This window comes from Panulirus ornatus, chromosome 4 (genome assembly GCF_036320965.1).
Source record: "Panulirus ornatus isolate Po-2019 chromosome 4, ASM3632096v1, whole genome shotgun sequence".
Lineage (NCBI taxonomy): Eukaryota > Metazoa > Arthropoda > Malacostraca > Decapoda > Palinuridae > Panulirus > Panulirus ornatus.
The window spans coordinates 9,995,512-10,019,275 of record NC_092227.1 but is presented as its reverse complement, the minus strand read 5'-3'; the positions used below and the strand labels follow the sequence as shown (position 1 = coordinate 10,019,275).

The window sequence follows — 23,764 nt, the reverse complement described above, 5'->3', positions numbered from 1 at the left end:
TGGTCATCAGCTGTTTGCAAAATTATTCCAACAGAAATAAAAAGGAAACTTTAGTGCAAAGAACAGAGAAGCCCTTAGTTGTCAAAAGTTTGCTTTCCCTGCAATACATATAAAAAGTGACAGTTCATGGGCATCAGCAGAGCGAGCCAATGCAGCCAGCACTTTAAATAACCTTAATAAGCAAGCCAAACAAAAGAATTAATATGTCCAGTGCTAAAAGTTTCATGACCAGTTGACTGTATGGTGAGGGACATTTTTGCCTTTACAATGTACATGTTCCTAGTAGTTCCCGCTAGTTACATGGGGTTATGGCCATCTCTGTATATGTTCCTAGTAATTCCCAATAGCTACACTTCAAGGGGCACTAGGCTTTAAAATCTCTAACTGATAAGCCATCCATTATAACAATAAAAATAATAGTCACCAATTTTTCTAATTATCACTAGTTAAAACCATGTTTAAATTGATAAAAGCTGCTACAGCAGGTTAAAGTTGCTCCTATGGCTATTCATCTCTGCCTGAACCTATTTAATGTGCAAGACCCATATCACTTGACAACATCAAACTGCTTCCATACTCCTCATCTGTAGTTCCCAGTATCTTATGCTGCCACAAGCAATGCAATAAAAGCTGAAGCACCCTGATTACTAAATGACTTCCTTAACTCAATGATTCTCCCAGTACTGTGCTTCAAGGAACAGATATTCCATAAAATGTTACCAAATATTTCTCGTATTCCTCAACTGTAATATTCACTAAGCACTGCTTCTCTCATCATTCATATCAGTGTAATTTACAATATTATCATAAGTTCAGTCTCAAAATGAGAAAATATCCAGGAAAATCTGAAGGTTGTGTGGTATTCTGACAACAAGAACTACCAAGACAGCAGTGATGTGAGAATTTGTCATACATTTTCCTTACAAAACAAATTCTTAATGTGTTAGCCTATAAAACTGAAGCAGTCTAGACTAATGAATCTATATTTAACAGAATCAGAATAATAAAAAAAGAAACAGTATCTTAAATAATACAAATATGATGCAACTTGACAAATCTTCAAACTGTTTCTCAGTCAAAGAAGTCCTACAAGACATGAAAATTAGCATCCTATGTAAGAAGAAAACAACAAATATGTTTACCACCTTGATTTGGCTTGGCAGGGAAAAGTTCATGCAAAGAATATATATGGTAACTGCCTGCAAAGACTCTGACTCCTGACAAGTTTGTATGTTTATTACACTTTGTGTGTGGCATACCTTGGCCTCCTTGAATGCTCACTGGCTGAATTTGGGAACTTGTCAAGAAATAGAGCATTAATGCCATACAATAATGAGGTTGTGGAATGTTGGCAGATTCTCTACAAAGGGATGGTACAGACACATCATATTACAACATTCTCAAAATCACAGCTGATGTCAAGCTATGCACTTCTGAAAACTCTTACACTTCAACTTTGCTTATTTCTACAGCAAAAGACCAAAACATCAAAGGAAAACCACTAAAAGAAAGAACAAATAAATTGTGCGAATATAATTCATGACTGGAACAATCTCTAGCCATAGTTCCAAAAATATCAACCTCATCTTACATACAGAGGTGAACTACACCAATGCTTTCACAATTCTGAATTAACTTGAAGAGGCATTTCCATGGAGACACAGAAACTCTCTCTTGAAAAATGATGATAGCAAATGTAAAATCACCCAATAATACCAAATGCCAGATACATCTCCACATTATCCCCTTCTTATGCTTTGTCACTTAAAAAGCTCATCATACATTACCTCAAGACAATTTAACCTGAAAATATACCTGTCCATAAGCTCCTGTGGCATGAGGATGAGTGTAATATATAGAATTATTCAAGTAAAGCTGAAGATGTGTCTTAGTTAACTCTTAGCATGATGCAGATTGCTTGTCCCAAGAATGGCACTCACAAAGTGTTCATTTCTATTGCATGACAAACAAAACATATATCACTTATGACAATCTAACCTGGATAATACACTTCCCTATTTCTCACCTCTTACAGATGAAAGTAAATATGTAATGAAAAATTTGCATATAAAGCTGCAGGCATATCAGTGTAAATCCTTGGTGGTGATGAGGTTCAATCCTTAGAAAAAATCAAGTGAAATGCCTTTACAATGAAGTCTGCAAAATTGTTTAAGTGGTCTTCCTCATCTTTCATTTCTTGTAGCAAGAGGATGAGAGTAAATATGGAATGAATTTACATGTAAGTGGTTCATGTGTCACTACAAACTCTTGATGGTGATGACGACCAATCATTCTGAGAGCAAATGCTAGTGAGATGCAGGTCACATAAAAAGGTCATCTGATTTGCCTGATTGATCTACATATCCTCTCAACTAAAACACAAAGCATCAACATCTATAACATAAAGATGCAGTCAATAAGACATTAGTAATGTAAGAATGGATGTAATATGAAGTAAGTATAGAAACTGTGTACAAAGTACAGATATGGCGTATAAAGTCCAAGTCCACATCCTCCTTACATCATTTCTAATTTGAAAACCTGAATATGAATGTACTTCTGTGAAGTTAAGTCAGCAAACATATGGCAATACAATCTACAACTGAGGACTCACAGAGAAACATGTATGGATGGACTCAGCATTCAATTTCTTTCCACACTACCACCCTTACCTTCCTTGTGTGATATTTTTGCATTCCATTTGGTTTAGATCCTGTGTTGCATTTCTAATGTTATCTCGTTATCTGTACTTATCATTTGATCCATATAGAATGGTCAATAAATATCTTTCCAGATGTGTCTCAAATACAGATAACTGTAAAATTATGAAAATGGCCTTTCCTAATAATCAGCAACCCATTAACAGATATAAAACAGGTAACAATAAGGGAATTTTATAATAAATAACCAATGTCATTCATTACTAAACTGTAATTTTAATCATTGGTGCCTACTATCAAAGATTGGGAGCTTTCCAAGCTGAGTTCGAGTGCATGCAGGGAAATGTGACTGCTCTACATCTGCTACACCACAACGACACTCTATTAACCCAAAGTTAGCTAAGATCAGTCAGGCTGAAAATGCTATCCTCCAATCTTTTAGATCTCTAATAATATCAAACTTAGAATTCATGAACAAAGGCAGGTTATTTGTACTTCTGCAAAGAGAGAACAATAAATATACTATTGTCTTCATAAGATCATCTCATATGCTCTAACATGTTATATAGGTTAAATCAACCAAATGGTGGTGTTCCTAGACTTTGCCTACACAAGCATACCCCTGTGATTGAAAAGTCACCTTTGGCAAGCTTGTATAATTGCCAAAGGACAAATGGAGTACAATCTTGCTGAAGAACTTCTAACATTAAGGGAGTCCATCATTTCCCTGCTATTGATTGTAGCACAGCCTTGGAGCTGCAGGATCCCCTTAAAAGGGGTCCTGGGGTTATATCACAATACATTTGTAATGATAATCATCACCATGTTGTTTTCATGTTACCAGTCAAAAGAATATAATTTTCCCTTGTTTGTATGAATGTAATGTATTAAATGGTGCATAATATTACATCTACCCATTACATATTACAACATCAGTGGGATCACTTACAACCAAAGGAAGATCAGATGAACACATGATATGTGGAAAACAAGGATGTTCAACACTATATTGTAACATAAGACAGAGTGTGATGAGAAAATGTAGTTTATAGGAATGCATTCTGATTACTGATACTATGGGTCCTGGATTACAGTGCTCATTTGGATATCTTAAAATAACAATAACAGAACCTGATGTCATGTTCTTGAATATCATGTCTATCATGGAAAGGCAAAATCATTCAAATAGCATTACTCTAAAACGAAGGCTTTGTCTTCAGAGCTTGATTTCATTTATATATCTCTTTCACACACTCATTTGTATTTCACTTTCTTTGCTGTCACTGATCCCCTCATGACCAACACTGGGCTACCTTTCACAGCTATCATTTTAGGTAAAATGAACAGCACAAGAAAGGGATAAATCCCATCTGTCAGGCACTATGTCTGTCTGATTCCCATCATCAGCAAAACCTTTCAGTGTACTATAAATTAAAGCCAGCAATAACACTCTATCTAAAGCACATTGAGGAAATAGGTCATAACATTAGGGAAAACAGTGTAACAATGTGCATGAATAACAAAAAAATTGTTGGTTAAATTCCTAGCCTGACTGGTCTTTCATATTTCATATCATAGCATTTCTAAAACTGAAGATGCACACTATAGCTCACTCTTTATGCTGTACTTTTATGACTAACTCTACTTGTGATTCTCTGAAAAATGTACTCCTCAAGTACAAGTAACAAATGTGTTTTTATTTGGTGGTATTGTGCAAAGTCCAAGTGTCTGGTGAATGTTAAAATCTGTAACAAGACTAATCCAACAAATGTTTGAAGCCTTGCTGTTTAGAAGTAACTACTTGCCACCATTTGAAGAAGACTGTGACAGATAGAAGTTTAAATGAAGCACATGGTTCATTTGAAATTCACTTAAACACATAAATACACTAGAATTATATACATATGTTCTTTACAACTATCTTTTAATGGCTGCATGCTCAGCTAGCTGTCTTGGAGTTTTTCATGAAGTAAGCTAAATAAGACTGGAATCCATAAGCACTATCATAAGACTACAACAAGATACAAGTCATTACAAATTTTTTGAGAGAAAATACTTATGATATATATTATATAAGAATTATGGATGAATATGTACAGATGAAAAACCATTAAAATAGATCTGGTCAGTGGAGCTAAAAAATATCTAAATTACTGAACTAATTATGGGAAACATAACTTGGCCCATAACATCAGGTCCTTTTTGTGATTCCTCTTCTACTTACAGTTATAAATATTACAGTATCTATCCATGCACTGGGCAGATATGGCATCCCCGACTCTGCCTGCTTGTGATTATGCTGAGAGTGAAAAGTCACACCTTCAACAAGGTTGTACCAATAAAGTAAAATCTCATCAAAGAACTTCTTACTCCAAGGAGTTCATCTTTTTCCTACTAGTAATTGTTACATAGCCTTGCAGATATGAAAAGACCTTATAGAAGATGTCCTGAAGTTCAATAATAATAATAATTATTCTATTTCATTTTGCTTTGTCGATGTCTCCCGCGTTTGCGAGGTAGCGCAAGGAAACAGACGAAAGAAATGGCCCAACCCACCCCCATACACAATGTACATATATACATGTCCACACACGCAAATATACATACCTATACATCTCAATGTACACATATATATACACACACAGACACATACATATATACCCATGCACACAATTCACACTGTCTGCCTTTATTCATTCCCATCGCCACCTCGCCACACATGGAATACTATCCCCCTCTCCCCTCATGTGTGCGAGGTAGCACTAGGAAAAGACAACAAAGGCCCCATTCGTTCACACTCATCCTCTAGCTGTCATGCAATAATGCCCGAAACCACAGCTCCCTTTCCACATCCAGGCCCCACACAACTTTCCATGGTTTACCCCAGACGCTTCACATGCCCTGATTCAATCCACTAACAGCACGTCAACCCCGGTATACCACATCGATCCAATTCACTCTATTCCTTGCCCTCCTTTCATCCTCCTGCATGTTCAGGCCCCGATCACACAAAATCTTTTTCACTCCATCTTTCCACCTCTAATTTGGTCTCCCACTTCTCGTTCCCTCCACCTCCGACACATATATCCTCTTGGTCAATCTTTCCTCACTCATTCTCTCCATGAGCCCAAACCATTTCAAAACACCCTCTTCTGCTCTCTCAACCACGCTCTTTTTATTTCCACACATCTCTCTTACCCTTACATTACTTACTCGATCAAACCACCTCACACCACACATTGTCCTCAAACATCTCATTTCCAGCACATCCACCCTCCTGCGCACAACTCTATCCATAGCCCACGCCTCGCAACCATGCAACATTGTTGGAACCACTATTCCTTCAAACATACCCATTTTTGCTTTCTGAGATAATGTTCTCGACTTCCACACATTCTTCAAGGCTCCCAGGATTTTCGCCCCCTCTCCCACCCTATGATTCACTTCCGCTTCCATGGTTCCATCCGCTGCCAGATCCACTCCCAGATATCTAAAACACTTTACTTCCTCCAGTTTTTCTCCATTCAAACTTACCTCCCAATTGACTTGACCCTCAACCCTACTGTACCTAATAACCTTGCTCTTATTCACATTTACTCTTAACTTTCTTCTTTCACACACTTTACCAAACTCAGTCACCAGCTTCTGCAGTTTCTCACATGAATCAGCCACCAGCGCTGTATCATCAGCGAACAACAACTGACTCACTTCCCAAGCTCCCTCATCCACAACAGACTTCATACTTGCCCCTCTTTCCAAAACTCTTGCATTCACCTCCCTAACAACCCCATCCATAAACAAATTAAACAACCATGGAGACATCACACACCCCTGCTGCAAACCTACATTCACTGAGAACCAATCACTTTCCTCTCTTCCTACACGTACACATGCCTTACATCCTCGATTTTTGCAGGGAAAAAATGCAATTGAGTGGATGTATAAAAGAAAGAGACAGGAGGTCAAGAGAAAGGTGCAAGGGGTGAAAAAGAGGGCAAATGAGAGTTGGGGTGAGAGAGTATCATTAAATTTTAGGGAGAATAAAAAGATGTTCTGGAAGGAGGTAAATAAAGTGCGTAAGACAAGGGAGCAAATGGGAACTTCAGTGAAGGGCGCAAATGGGGAGGTGATAACAAGTAGTGGTGATGTGAGAAGGAGATGGAGTGAGTATTTTGAAGGTTTGTTGAATGTGTTTGATGATAGAGTGGCAGATATAGGGTGTTTTGGTCGAGGTGGTGTGCAAAGTGAGAGGGTTAGGGAAAATGATTTGGTAAACAGAGAAGAGGTAGTAAAAGCTTTGCGGAAGATGAAAGCCGGCAAGGCAGCAGGTTTGGATGGTATTGCAGTGGAACTTATTAAAAAAGGGGGTGACTGTATTGTTGACTGGTTGGTAAGGTTATTTAATGTATGTATGACTCATGGTGAGGTGCCTGAGGATTGGCGGAATGCGTGCATAGTGCCATTGTACAAAGGCAAAGGGGATAAGAGTGAGTGCTCAAATTACAGAGGTATAAGTTTGTTGAGTATTCCTGGTAAATTATATGGGAGGGTATTAATTGAAAGGGTGAAGGCATGTACAGAGCATCAGATTGGGGAAGAGCAGTGTGGTTTCAGAAGTGGTAGAGGATGTGTGGATCAAGTGTTTGCTTTGAAGAATGTATGTGAGAAATACTTAGAAAAGCAATTGATTTGTATGTAGCATTTATGGATCTGGAGAAGGCATATGATAGAGTTGGTAGAGATGCTCTGTGGAAGGTATTAAGAATATATGGTGTGGGAGGCAAGTTGTTAGAAGCAGTGAAAATAATAATAATAATAATAATAATAATAATAATAATAATAATAATAATAATAATAATAATAATAATATCCCCACGTATAGAGGAGAAAGAATACTTCCTTTGTATTCCCTGTATAACATCAAAGTTTGGAGTATGGGGTTGGAAATCCTCCCCTCATTTTTTTTTCTTGCTTTTCTAAAAGAAGGAACAGAGAAGGGCCAAGTGAGGATTTTCCCTCTCAGGCTCAGTCCTCTGTTCTTGATGCTACCTCGCTAATGTGGGAACTGGCGAATATGTATGAGAAAAAAATAATAACAATAATACTCATCATGCGTGCTGTTTTTCCATATTATTGCAATGCAGTACGTTTATATGCTAACTAATAAACTAGTCTCATAAGAAACAAAATTACTCAAAAGAACAAAAGCTTGACCTTTAGGTATGGATAAAATCTTCAAGACGAATATTTACCCATTTTGTAATTTCTAAAGTACTGTAGCATTTTTTATATTTTACTAAAATAGCATATAAATATTGGCAATTTTATGCATGTTATAAAGCTAAATCATTGTATGTCAAAAGTACAATGCAGCTGCAAAAAGTTATCACAGTCTGGTATTGAGTAAAACTTTTTCATCATGAATCATTTTTGCTTGACTATTCCTCGTTTTTCTCTATTACTTTATCATAAATGCACATAAGCTATCAAAGTCTGGCCTTCAAAAGCCTCAAGTAGCTTGATCTGATTAAGACCCTAACAATACAGCAATATATACATCATCCTCCTAACTCATATCAACCGCTGGGACTACATTTGGTCCATAATTAAAGTCAGTGCTCCACAACACTGTATTGACATTGCTAATTCACAGCTTGCAACATGTTTATGAGTAAAGTATAACATATTTTTTTTATATTAAGTCTTTGATCAGGGTTGGGCATTTTCAAGGTGATGATGCACAAACTGAGCACAAAAAATTAATTTACTTCTAAGCTTTTGAGAATTCTCAATATGAGAAGCACTTTAAAATTATCTTTGATATTCAATTGCAACATTTCAGTTCTCAAAGGGGAATTGTAGAATTCTAAAATGCAATGCACCATACTGATAGCAATGTCTCAGTTTACCTGTGTACATATCACTGGTTTTAATGTACAGTACTCTTATAATCATTACCGTAGTGCAACTCAGTGCCAATACATAAGGACAATAGGATTTTGCTTAACTATAGAGTAAAAAACAGCTTCATGGAATTCACTAATGGAATAATTCAGTGGCCAAAACAAACAAGTTCTAGTAATCAATAAAGTTAATGTTTCAGATATATACAGAAAGATTTTTCCTTTAATAAACAAACAAAACTAACTATCCTTAATGAAACACTTATGAAATTAAAAAAAATCTATGTAATGGAATGCATATAGTGTAAAGAATGATTCTTACAAGTTAAGAGTGCCAAAATCTATTTTGAAACAATGTACCAAAGATGAAGAAATTGTCAAAAATGACATTTAATTTTTTTTTTTTTTTTTGCCGCTGTCTCCCGCGTTTGCGAGGTAGCACAAGGAAACAGACAAAAGAAATGGCCCAACCCACCCCCATACACATGAATATACATACGTCCACACACGCAAATATACATACCTACACAGCTTTCCATGGTTTACCCCAGACTCTTCACATGCCCTGATTCAATCCACTGACAGCACGTCAACCCCGGTATACCACCTCGATCCAATTCACTCTATTCCTTGGCCTCCTTTCACCCTCCTGCATATTCACTCCATCTTTCCATCTCCAATTTGGTCTCCCACTTCTCCTCGTTCCCTCCACCTCCGACACATATATCCTCTTGGTCAATCTTTCCTCACTCATTCTCTCCATGTGCCCAAACCATTTCAAAACACCCTCTTCTGCTCTCTCAACCAAGCTCTTTTTATTTCCACACATCTCTCTCACCCTTACGTTACTTACTTGATCAAACTACCTCACACCACACGTTGTCCTCAAACATCTCATTTCCAGCACATCCATCCTCGTGCGCACAACTCTATCCATAGCCCACGCCTCGCAACCATACAACATTGTTGGAACCACTATTCCTTCAAACATACCCATTTTTGCTTTCCGAGATAATGTTCTCGACTTCCACACATTCTTCAAGGCTCCCAGAATTTTCACCCCCTCCCCCACCCTATGATCCACTTCCATGGTTCCATCCACTGCCAGATCCACTCCCAGATATCTAAAACACTTTACTTCCTCCAGTTTTTCTCCATTCAAACTTACCTCCCAATTGACTTGACCCTCAACCCTACTGTACCTAATAACCTTGCTCTTATTCACATTTACTCTTAACTTTCTTCTTTCACACACTTTACCAAACTCAGTCACCAGCTTCTGCAGTTTCTCACATGAATCAGCCACCAGCGCTGTATCATCAGCAAACAACAACTGACTCATTTCCCAAGCTCTCTCATCCCCAACAGACTTCATACTTCCCCTCTTTCCAAAACTCTTGCATTCACCTCCCTAACAACCCCATCCATAAACAAATTAAACAACCATGGAGACATCACACACCCCTGCCGCAAACCTACATTCAGTGAGAACCAATCACTTTCCTCTCGTCCTACACATACACATGCCTTACATCCTCGATAAAAACATTTAAAATATTCTGTATAAAATGAATACTTTTGGTGACTGTGAGCTTAGTGAGTTTAAAGAACCTAAGGCAGGATTTTTTCTGATTGCTGCTTTCTATTGCCCTGGATTTTCACTTACTGTATTCAGGACTCAAACAATTCCATAGAACCCACTATCATCATTATAAAGCCTCCCTAGATTTTCAAGTACTGTACTCAGGGCTACAAAAAATATTGTATAAAATCCACTATTACATCTTTCTTGTATTTCCCCACTTACAACAATATTCAATCAACCCAACCTGTGAATGCGAAGACATCTCGAGTCATGCATTTCAGAAACCACAATATTACTAGGTATTCATATTTCAAGCCTGCCCAATCAGCCATCTATATAAGTTGCCAGGTCTCCTTTTCATTTTATGAAGGCGCCTAGGTTTTTATAACTTCTATGCTAACTCATTGCATCCATATTGTATTGGCTCAAAATAAGCTGGTCAGGTTAAACATCCTTATTTTTGGCTATTATCAATCAAAACTCACATGGCTACTTGAGATTTTATGAGATGCCTCTCGAAAGTTGCCACACTACTGTAAGACGAAAAAATGTGCCAATAAGAGGGAAATTGTGTCCTATGTCATAATGTTTCCTAAGAGGTTCGATGTAAACTATCACAACAGTGTAACTAAAACTTCAAGCACTTGTCTGTAGGTGCTAAATTTTTCAATTTCTCCTAAAAGCTTATAATGTATGAGTTGAAGCATCCCATCAAAATCTTTCTGGTAGGTTTGTATATGATTTCCTGCAATGAACCAGTGCACTTTTACCCTTCGGCCATGAAATACATTTTCAACGACATTCCCGAAAATGCAGCCATACTGGTGATCCGAGACAAGACTTATTTCTGAAATGTTTAAGGATATTGGAGTTGAGGATAGATTCAAAGACTTTGGAAGTGGTAGATGTCAAAGCAATAGGACGATAGATTGAGGGTTGAGAACGGTCACCCTTCTTAGGAATGGGATGTATCAATGCATGCTTTCAAGGAGAAGGAAGAGTTTTGGTTTTTAAAAAGAAACGAAACAGATGAGTAAGCACAGGTGCAAGTTCAGAAGCACACTCTTTCAGTACATGGGATGGATGCCATCAGGACCATAAGCCTTGCTTGTGTCCAGAGAAAGAAGCACTTTTCAGACAGTCCAAAAAGAGATTACAGGAAGGGGATAGGAATAATAAGAAAAGCATCAGGTGATGAAGGAGTGTTAGGGTCAACCAAGGTGGAGTTACAGGAGAAATGGGAACCAAAGAGAGCTGCTTTGTCTACAGGAGAGACAACTATAATACCATCAGAGTGTAAAAGTGAAGGGAAGATAGACTGACAGAAGTAGTTAGAGATGCCCTTAACTAAAGACCAAAAAGACCTATCAGTGGCTGATGAGGAAAGGTTATCGTACTACCTTTGAACAAAGGAATGCTTCGCCTCATGGATAATGTGTTTGCAGCAATTATGGGCATTGATAAAAGCTGAATGGGAGAGAGGAAGGAGAGTTTTTCCAAGCCTGATATGCCTGATCACTTGCCTGAATGGCCTCAGAACAGGAATGCTTGAACCATGGACTGGATGAAGAGGGGACAAATGCTTCCATTCCTGCAAGAATAACCTCTGCTACGCATTTGATGGAGACAGAAGCACCACCACATAAGATGTAGTAATTTACCCTCGGAAAGTCAGAAAAGAAGTTACAAAAGTTATTCCAGTCAGCTTTGTTCAGGTGCCAGTATTTATGCTTAGAAGGAGCTGCTGGAGGTGGAGGTACCATTAGAATAGATACATTTATAAGAGTGTGATCAGATGAACCAACTGGGGGCGAGATTGTGTATTTAAAGCAGGATGCACTAGAGATAAAAAAAAATCCAGAATATTGGGAAAGTGGTCACAGCAGTTAGGAATATGGGTAGTTTGTGAGACTATTTGCTGTAAATCACTGAGAATGGAGAACATGAAGGCTTCAATCCCCCCCACCATCCGTATAAGAGGAATTCAGCCATTCCCAATGGTGAATGTTGAAATCACTGAAGTAGAGGTTCTTGGCTTGCAAAATGACTATCAGTTGTATATGCTTTGTCTAGTGAAGTGACTGTTTCACTTTTACATGTTTCTTTGAGTGGAGTGACCACACTCCTCATCCACAGCCTACTCAAGGAATAATTTATAAGATGAATAAGTTACTAAACATCTCTTCATTTTATTATATCAAATGTAGCTTTAATTTTCCCAACCACATACCTCATTTCTTTAGCAATTTTCCTAATATGACATTCTGGCAGTAGGATGGGCACTGTGTCAACCCCAACTCCTTATCACACAATTGTGCCCTGTAAGATGTTTGATGGTAGTTGCAATTAGGTTTGGTTCCATCTTCAAAACTTTGCAATTGATCATGCTGATAATCATCAGTCATACACCCCTCAACAATGATGCCTGTCAAAATCTCTTTGTAGGTTATCACAGTCCCTAACATTCTCAACCTTTCCTCATGACTTTAGCAACATTTGCAAGCATATCTAGGTATAATTCCATGCTGTACAACAAATCAAATATATACAGTAGAAATATCACTGCTCTTGATTACTCCAACCCAGGGTGAAGAGAGACCTCTAACACACTTTATTCCATTCTGCTCAGATAATTTTTAAGCCATTGCAAGAAGTCCCATTTAAGGCCTATCTGAGAATTTAGTTTCCTTACTAACCTCCTCGTGGAACAGTGTTAAATACCAACTCTTTTGTTTTTTCTAAGACTATGCTGCCTTCAACTTCAGTGATTCTCCTTTGCAAGTTATCATTCAACTGTTCTTGTTATTTCTACTTATATATAGGCAATGATCACTTAATGTATAGGATTGTGCTTCGATGTTTTACTTAAGGGATATGATATATCCTTGTCTTCTTCCATTTCTTGGCACTGGTCCTTCTTCCATTTATTTCAAGAAAACATCAAACTGTCTCTAAGGTGTATAGCACAATACTAGAGCATACTTGGAGAGATTTCATCCAGTTCATGCATCTTAAACATATTAAGATCCTTCAGTATCTTAATGTCTCATAAAAAAATTCAATGCTTTGCATGGTGCCTTCCCTATTCCATACTGTCACAGTGGTCAATAGTTATCCTCCACCAAGAAAATATTTTGAAATTCTGCATTTAGCTTTTGCATTTTTCTTTACCTTCAATATGCTTTCACCTGATTTCTTCTATCTGTTTATCTGTTCTTGAGCTGATAATCTGAACTTGATGTATACATGAAATGATTCTGGACTTTCATTTGCCTTATCTACATTTTTACTTTCAAAATTCTGCTGCTCCTCTTTCTTCCTTTATAAAGGAATTGTATTAGTTTTTTGCTTTATCATGCCTTTCAAAGGCTGCCTGGTCACTGTGCTGTCTATATCTTTTCTGAAGCACATCCCTATCATCTTTAGCTTTTCACATTTTCCACTGTTCCATATCTCTCTTTTCTGGCCCTTTTTTATCATTTCTTGCCACTGCTAAACATGTAATGACTCCATTTCAATATGCTTGTGTGAAGGTAGTGTGAAGGAAGACTTTGGTCTCATATGATGAATCAATTTAGTGTGCACTGTGAGCAACTTTAAGTGCTTGTGATAATGTAAAAGTTCATATTTCACTTTAACAGACTGAACATAGGTTGAATATGTGTATAAGTGAGGTAAGAGGCTATATGCAGCTCATCCAACCAAAGTAAATACGTTGTATCAAATATAAGCATGTCTTCACAACACACACACATATCTTTGAATATGTGTTTGTGTGTGTACTTTTCCAGCTTTTTGACACTCTCCACTTAGTTTCTTATCTAATCTGCTCAATTCATCCATCACTGTGTTCCTGTAAAAGTATCTCTTCATATCTTTCTGAGTTATTTCTTGCTAAGTTTTCGTTTTGCTCTCTATCTACGTGGATCCTATATCAAAGAAGTTTATTTTTAGTACTGTGAAACTGATTCCGAAACTTGAAAGTTGCTATCATTTTCATCTGGCAGCCATTGTTTCCTCTTAACTCTGGCCCTTCACTTAAAATTTAAATTCTATTACCTTCTGCTTGATCTTCTCCAGCCTTGTCATTCACCCTGTTAAAAGCAAACATAACAAAACTGAAAATCACATAAAACAAAGCCCTCAGATCGATCACTGGCTGCCTATTGACTACAAACACTCAACATCTGCACAACAAAACAAAATTTCACTAAAAACTCACTTTAATGTGTTTGGCACCCAATTCCTTGCAACAGCACTAAACACCTGACACCAAGCAACCATAACCACCTACCAACCTTAAAAGAGAAACAAAAAATTTACCCCTGCTTCACACTGTAGCAATATATATTCACAGATCTCTCCTAACCCCACAAATATGACACTGACAAACCACACACACACAGTAATGACTTGACAAGCTCTAATCAACTACCTTTCTAACCCAGTCTTTTATTTTACCCTTCCAAACATACCTCCATTTGAAAATAAATTTCTTCAGCATGTTGAAGACATTTTTTTACCTGTGTTATGGACATCACTCACCTTTACAGCAAGGTTATGACCGATTCTTTGAACTGCACTGTTTCAGACTTATGAAACTTTAACGTTAGGGTAGGTTGCCTTGACTCAAAACATTGTGCCTAAATTTAAGACAGATAGGACAAAAAAAAAAAAAATATTTCACCAACATTTTTTTCAATGTCTAAAGGAACATTCTTCTTTTAATAATATCTGAAGTATTCATGTACTTTTCATGCACACAGTATTTTACCTAAATCATAGCAAAATACAAATTGATTTGTATCCCTACGACTGAGGAAATATGTTCACTTGTGTTCTTGTTATTCACCACATTCACAATAAGTGTAACCAGTTCAATAAGTACAGATGTCCTCCCATTTACACATTTGATGAAATCAAATGATTCTGAGGGTAATGCAGAGAAGCCTACTATCTGGCTCATCTCTTTTTGCTTTTCCACTCCTTTTTTCTCTCCTAATATAATGAGTGATGATAAACATAAGAGTAATGATTATGGAGACACAGGGGAGCTGGCCAGTAACACAAGTGAAGATGAAAGTTCATCTGATGAGGAAACATAATCTGACTCCTTTAGTCCAGTGGATGCTTATAGAGTACATAAAAATAAAGAAATCCTTATCTCTTACTGTGGCCACCCATACATTTCCTTTTGATGGCATCAATACTATCAATTATACATTTGATGAGCATCAGAGAATGTTAAAGTATTTCTCCAGTTTCCCTGATAATGAACTTGTGTTTAAGCTGCTGAAGAGACTAACAGATATACAGAGTAAAGGTTGATGGCATCATCCTATGATAAAAGAAGTAATAATTGGTACCCTTTTACCAGTAAAGACAAGAAAATTTTCACAGCCCTTATCTTATCAAAAAGTATTGTGAAGAAACCTAATTTACAACTTTGTTGGCCAAAGAACTTACTGTCTACATCCCTTTTTCCACAAGCTATATGATACAGAATAATTTTGTAAAATAAAACTCAATAAAGCTCATATTAGCCCTGTGATAAAAATTGTCACAGCCATTGAAAATATCTACTTCATTTTTGTAGAAATTAGAGATAAGCTTTATGGAAATATAACACTGAAAGTAGTTTATAGCCCTCCCCCTGTCCCATCTAAATAAACATCAGAGTTAGAGAGAAGACTTCATGATCAATTAGTAGAAATTTGTAGTTAACATGATTTGATAATATTGGGAGATTTTAACATAATGGTACCTAAGTGACGTGAATCCCTGACCACAATGCAATTATGGGCCGCCCGGGATAAAGAACATAGGTTTGAATCCTGTCGCAGCAGTCAGTCCACAGTCAACACAGCTAAGCTGTTCATCCACCACTTGGGGTTGGTTGATAAAAAGGGTACCTGGCTCAGGCTAGGTGGTTTCGGTGCATTATACATGACAGCTAGAGACTGAGTGTGAATGAATGCGGCCTTTGTTGTCTTTTCCTAGCGCTACCTCGCATGCATGAGGGGGGAGGGGGGGGGTGTCATTTCATGTGTGGCAGGGTGGCGACAGGAAAGATTAAAGGCAGCAAGTATCAATTATGTACATGTGTATATATATATGTATATGTCTGTGTATGTATACATATAAGTTGAAATGTGTAGGTATGTATATGTGCATGTGTGGACATGTATGTATATACATGTGTATGTGGGTATACCTGGGTCGTGCTGTCAATGGAATGAACCAAGGCATGTGAAGCATCTGGGGTAAACCCTGGAAAGTTTTGTAGGGCCTGGATGTGGAAAGGGAGCTGTGGTTTTGGTGCATTACACATGACAGCTAGAGACTGAGTGTGAATGAACGTGGCCTTTGTTGTCTTTTCGTAGCACTACCTCGTGTGCGCGCAGGGGGAGGAGGGTACCATTTCATGTGTGGTGGGGTGGTGATGTGGATGGATGAAGGCATCATATATGAATATGTACATGTGTATATATGTATATGTCTCTGTATGTATATATATATATGTATATGGTGAAATGTATAGGTATGTATACGTGATAGTATACATCAATATAATGCTTATATTGTTGAAAATAGCAAAAGTAACCCTATGGAGTTTTGTAGTTATACTAGAAGTATTAGGATCAATACCTAATCAAATGGTCCATTAATTATGGTAAAAGGTGAATAGCCTGCAGACAATGAAGCTACGGCAAAGATCTTAAATTTTTTTTGCATCCATGTTCATGCTTGAAGACACTGACACATGGACTACTGCCATTCAGTCCACAAACATAGAATCTCTCCTTGTCACACATAACACTTAACAACACTCAACTCACGCAGCTTATTCTTAGTAACTCTAGATTTTCCTGTGGTGAATGCTATGTGCTAGCCCTGCCTTTTGGCAAAGTGGTGGTAGAAACATTAGGTAGGAGCCTCTGCAAACACTGTGCTAGACTTGCCCTCTGCCAGTGGCCTGCTAAGGGTTAGGCACGAAATACTAAGATGCGGCAGTGCACTAGTTATGGAGATACTAATGCCATGGCCAGCCCCTTAAGGGAGTTCCAGAAAGGAACAGGCATCAAGGATACAGATAGATAGAATAGACACAACTCATGTTACAAATTCCAGTTTCATTGCTAAGAGAGGAAAAAGCTCTCAAACATAATGATATAAAAGCTGAAGATATACAATCAGCAATGAATGGATAGTAAGTCATATCCTACAATGAAAGTTCATGAGAAATGGAACTTTCCTGTGGAACACTGATATTCATAAAAGTGTAATAAGTCACTGCCTGGAGATCACTGCTCAATGAGCTTAATATCAGTACTCAGAAAACTTGTGCAAACCATCATTCAAGACAAAACTGTTAATCATATGGAGGACCACCACTTTATAAATGATTCTCAGCTGGGAAATAAATCTAAAACTGAAACTGTACATCAGCAACTTCAAACAGACTTTGAGAAACTGATAGATTGGGCTTGCAGATGGTACGTGAATTTCAGATTTGATTATTGCATAGTTTAGTGTATTAATAGTAAAACCAAGAAGGCAAGCAACAGTATGAATTTTATCGATCTACAAAAGGCAAATTTGGTAAAAGACTTAAGCAAAATTATCTCTGGTGACTTAAAGCCTAGTAAGCATTGAAAGGAAGCTGTAAAAAGGGGTGATCAAAATTCTTGGATTCATGAGTACTACTTTCAAATCTAAATCTAAGGAAATCATCCTCACTCTTTACAATTTATTAGTGTATCCCCATCATGAATGTGGTGTCAATTTTGGTTTGGTCACCCTATTCAAAAAAGGCATAGAAAAAAAAGAAATAGTACAGCATCAAGCTACCAAGATGATTCCTGGATTGAGAAACAAATCCTATGATTCCAATTAAATGACTTAATTATATCTAAGTTAGAAAAAAAAATATTATGAATCAATCTAATACATACATCTGGAATTATCAAAGAATTCAATAATCTTGATCTAATAATAATCTACCTAAATCTTGATTTTACCTAAATCTTGATTCACCTGACTTCACTTGTGGTAATGGATACAAACTCATGGCTCTGTGTGGCACCTTCCTCCAGAATCAATAATAATTCCACAAGCCTGTAGCTGAGAGTGAAATAGAATTTCTGCATTTTCTATGAGTTGCAATTTTCATTTATTACTTTTGATGTATTTTTGCATTCAAACTTTCATAAAAGTATATTTTCTACTCTCTACAATAAGTTCTGTATTTCAAACACTTCCACCCTCCTCTGCAAATACTTATCTATAACCCATGCCTCGCATTCCTTACAACATTGATGAGACTACTACACCTCTAAACTTACCCATTTTTGCTCTCCCATAAAAAACTTTCTTTCCACACATTCTTCAGAGCTCCTAGAATGGTTGCCCCTTATCCAACCTATGTCTCATTTCTGCTTCCATGGTTCTATTTGCTGTTATGTCCACTCTCAGGTATCTAAAACACATTTCAGCTCCTCCAAACTTTCTCCACTCAAACTCTCACCCCAACTAACCTGTCTCTTTACCCTGCTGAACCAAATACTCTTGCTTTTATCTTATTCACTCTCAACTTCCTCCTTTCACACACTCTTTCAAACTCAGCCACCAACTTCAGCAGTTTATCTCTTGAATCTGCCACCAGATGGTATGACTTTGGTGACAGGTTTAAAATGATGTTAACACATACTGACTCCAGCAGCTTATTTTCACCTAAATGATAATCATTTATATAATCATATCAATGTCTTCTTTGGCTGTGTCTCATCCGCATGTGTGTACTTTGCATGCATAAAATCTAAAAGGAAGATAACATTCATAACATGTGGTTGGACTTTATTTCAATTATTCATCTTCATCTAATTACCCTACGACCCCTATGAATTTAGGAAAATGTATGTATAAGCTTAAACATTGGAGGAGGAAATGGGTTGTGCTCTTGGAATCCCAAAAGGCATTTGAAACCATCTTCCATGGGGAGCTGACAAAAATGTATACATCCAGATAGGTATAAGAAGGCATCTTTAATGGACCAAAAATTACCCATGCAAAAGGGAAAATATGAAATGTTTTTTAAGATGTGAACTTTCACCCTATATTAGATTACCCAGTAGGGATGAGTCTTGGGTTTGCATCTTTTACTTTATTTAATTCATAATCATTCCAGCACCAGTTTCTATGAAAAAGTCCAGGTGTTAGTCTGGACCTCTTTCTATAGGCAGCACTACTTCTAGCAACAAGGAAAAGTAGATTCCTTTGGAAAGAAAATTTCTTTCATGAGACTGTTGTCCCATCTATGCCAAAAAGATGTCAGACAGAAATATGTGAGGGTCTAGTTTAGTAGTAAGAAAGATTGTTCTATGTAATACCAGGAGATATAAAAAAAAACTACACGGAATAACTACAAAAACATTTAAAAGAGTGATACATGGTTGAGATCAGTAACTGATGAACCTGAGATTGACACGTGTTCAAGGTATGCAGTGGTGGAAAGGAACAGTATTATCCATCTTGCAAAACATGTGGTGAGCACTATACTAATCCTAGCTTCCTGCCAAAAACTCATTCTAAGTTGGTAGGCAGGCGAGTAACTAAGTCATATACGTAAGTCAGGAAGAACAGGTGTTAACAAGCTCCACCTACAAGAGGTTACACCAAGAGTGATGAGTCACCTCTGGTGAGGTGCAGCCTTGGAGCTGCAGAAGTCCCTGGATTACTGAGAGGTGAGATCTTGGATTATATGAAGGAATATCAAGGAATTCAAGACAGCAACAGACCACTGGGTTCCTTTGTGGTAAAAGTTAGAAGGCATACAGATCATTCAAAGAATAAATCCTGCCAACTGTCAATGTGACTAAATTGTGCAAATCATGTTAGTTCTGGACTTGATGCAAAATATTCAACAATTCTATTATCAAATGTATCTATAGTGCTGCTTTCAACCACTCTTAACTGGTAAATCAATCCAAATGTTAACAATCCTATTAAAGGAAAAGTAATTTCCCTTGTTCGAAGTAAAAATTGGCCCATGAGTTTTATCCATAACTAAAAGTGAAATCAGATGAATCAAGTCTTAAACAGCTTGTTAGATCAAGATTATCAAAGCCTTTGATGATCTTGAATACCTGTATTACATCACCTTCCGACCTCTTTCTTAAGCTAAATAAATTCAAGTCATTTAGTTGGTTGTCACTGGATTTGTTTCTCCAGGAATCATCATGGTAGCTTAATGCTGTACTCTCTACATTATGTTTATATCTTTTTTCATGCAAAGTGACCAAAACTGAAAACACCATTCAAGATGGGGATACACCAGTAAACTGTAAAGAGTAAGGATGATTCCTTTAGACTTATGTTTCAAAGCCTTACCAATGAATCAAAATATCTTGTTTGCTTCTCTGCATAGCTTATTTGGCTTTATGTCACTGGAGATTAGTACAACCAAGTCTCTTTCCTCATACTTTTTGCAGCTCAACAGAATTCAAACTTTATCTTATTTTTCATCATTACTATTGAAATGTAAAACTTTGCACAAACTGATATCAATATTCATTTGCCACCTATTAGCCCAGCCTATCAGTGTCGTTTGTCCCTCTAAAGCTGCAGATGTTCAAATTCATTTGTAGATTTATTTCCCAGCTTAGAATCAACAAACTTTGATATCTTGCAATACAGCCCATAATCAATATCACTATTATACATGAGAAAGAGAACCAGTCCTGAAACTGATCCCTGTGGCATGCCACTTGTTATATCTATCATGAGGCTTGACCATTAATCACAACTCTTTGTTCAGAGCCACTCAACCAATTTCTCACCCACCAAAGCAAAATATGAAAAAATATGGCGTAACACTTCTGATAGTAACTTTGATGTGAAACCTTATTGAATACTTTTTGAAAATCTAAACAGATGACATCAACTGTTTTATTTTCATCATACATGTTGATTATATCATAAAAGAAATCAAGCAGGTTTTTCAAGCATGAACAATTTCATTGAAAACTACACTGAGATTTGTTATTAAGAGCTAGTCCTCTAAATGTTTTTGCTCCCAAGAGCTGGCTGCTTGTGTGCCCCACCACTAGTTAAACCATGCATTACTTAGCAAACTGCTATGCCACATGATTACTTTGTGACCACTGGCAACTCAAGGGTGGGCTATTTTGATAAGTTTCTTTCCTTATACCTTGAAGCTTTGGAACTCTACCTTTTCATATCTTTCCCAATAAGTGTGTTTTAAAACATAGATTTTTCACTTCCTCAAATCTGTGAATACTTTTCCTTGTCTCTTTTTTACCCCTTCCATTAAACTCTCTAACTTCAATTAAGACCCAGCTTGATGTGGACTTTAGTCTGCAACTTGAGCCTCTAAAAATAATTGTGCCTGAAGTAAGGGACCTAAGGCTCAAGGAGCCTTATCAGCTTCAGAGGAGGGAAGAAAAGGGAAGTAATTTAAAACTTTCAGGTTTCTTAACTAAATAAATGGCATATAAACCGAGCAGTTATTTGGAACAGCAGACCAATCTAATACTGTCCTTAAACTAAATAAATGTCATATAAACCGAGCAGTTATTTGGAACAGCAGACCAATCTAATACTGCACAAAACATGAACCTATGCATAAGGAATCAGAAAAATATCTAAAAATGGTGGACAAATGGAATATGATTGGTGAAGAAACAGTAAATGCTGATAACATCAATAACTTCAAAATATAGTAAGGCAAAACTTAAAAGTATGATACAAAAGAGGTAAAGATAAGAAAATATAATTCCCTACTTATAAGAAACAGGTATGTATTCACAATCAAGTCATCACACAGATCATACACCCACAAACAAATGTACTGAGGGTAAAACAAACAGCAAATTCTATCAAGATCATTACTGGATGAGATACAGGCAACATCAAATAGCCTTTGATACTTCAAGCCCTGCATTGTTTCATACTTTTATGTAAAATAGCATATCTGTAATTACAACTACAGAGAATAAAATTACATACCAAAAATACTGTCTCTACTGCATATCATGTTTACCATTAACTGCCTCCATGATTACTACACATTTTCACTTACTTATCTGTAACACCACCATTTTCACAAATATAATCCTATATCTTCCCATTTTCCTACCTTTATCACTTCAAAATCATTTAATAGTGCAGAAAGCTTCTGTCAAAAGGGGCTTCACACAAAATTGCACAATGTTTTGATTATTATAACTATGGTCCATCAGTTTTATAAGATAGCAAGACTTGTAGCTCTGGGACCTAACTTTATGAAGTAATTATACTACAGAAATAATTGTTAGAGTATGGTGCAAAGGCTCTAAAGTGAAAGATATTCGATAGGCACGGGCTCTCAAGTAAAAGATAATCAATGATATACTTTCAAAAACTATGAACTCCCCATCTATCATAAAAGAAAATCCTTAGATGACTGAAATAAATAAAAATCCACATGAAAACAGTTCATTAAAAAGAAAAAAGGAGGAAGCAGAGTTCCTCTAAATCTAACTCTTGTGACACTTCCCCACCTGCTTCATTTCAAAATATCACCTTATCTAAAAACTAATGAAAGCCCTAACTGAAAATAGTATCAGATGAGCAAATATGATCTGGAAAAACATTATGTGATCATAACAGGCCCTGAGGTATATATCCTCTAGATCCACACTTAAAGTAATGTGCCAATAACATGCTCTTATACACAGTGAATTCCTTCTGAGGAGGTTTCTTTGTGTACATCTGCATCAAACCTTTTGGCAGCACAGTAACGTATTTCTTCACATCTACAGTGCTATAACTGCAATAATTATGTCATGATAATTAAGTCTGAAGAAATTCTTATCTCAATTACAGTCTGTGTTATGTGAAGCATGTACGTCCCTCGGTTAACACAATTACTATTCTTGTGTGCATGACCTGAATATGCATATACTGCACATATACATGTACATGTGTGTGTGTGTGTGTGTGTGTGCGCGTGCGCGCGCCCTTGTCACACTGATGTAGGAATTAGTATCCAAATATGCACATCCATGTGAAAGTGAATAGGTTTCTCCAAATGTTTAAATAAACATGTAAAAATACTAATTCCAAGCCTTTCAATGGACTGTGCAATGTATGTCTCAATAATAGAAAAGTTAAGATTGTCTTGCAGGTAAAATTTAACCTTGGATGTCAAGAATATATTAATAACAGTAAATTATGACCTTAAAATCTTAATCTAATTTGCACATAGATTAATATGGAACTGGTAACATAATCTCTGACTTATGAAATGTTAGGTTCACAATACTGACACATATTCTTATTCTTCTTGTTCAATATCATTCCAAGAAAATTTACTCTTACCCATATTCTCAAAATGATCCTTAAAGTGCGTGTCCTGTGAAGATAATTTCTTGAAGCGTTTCTGAAGCAGTTCTTCAGCATATTCATAAAGCTCAATATCTAAGCTGTTCAGCTCTTCTATGTGCTTAAGGGTTTCTGAATCAATTTCCTGGATTGCCATGTCTGATATGGTTTGGTTGTACTGATTGAATCGAACTCTGAATCTGAAAAGACACCAATTTACAGTTAAACTGATG

The 23,764-nt window shown here is 36.8% G+C and overlaps 2 protein-coding genes across 3 annotated transcripts in view; one reads left to right on the top strand and one right to left on the bottom strand.

Moving 5' to 3' along the window:
- The window catches only part of Rala (Ras-like protein A), a 307,573-nt gene that overhangs the window by 283,342 nt on the left and 467 nt on the right, over positions 1–23,764 (top strand). The window lies entirely within an intron of this gene.
- Positions 1,522–23,764, bottom strand: part of Hs6st (heparan sulfate 6-O-sulfotransferase) — a 46,428-nt gene continuing 24,185 nt past the window's right edge. Inside the window, exons 5-6 of one of the 2 annotated variants that reach the window (XM_071693494.1) lie at positions 23,529–23,731; positions 1,522–14,242 (exon numbers count right to left, since the gene is read on the bottom strand). In XM_071693494.1, the coding sequence (XP_071549595.1) occupies positions 14,238–14,242; positions 23,529–23,731 (208 nt within the window). In that variant the 3' untranslated portion in view covers positions 1,522–14,237. Of the gene's footprint in view, positions 23,732–23,764 lie in introns of both variants that reach the window. The other variant, XM_071693485.1, reaches the window with a different exon arrangement.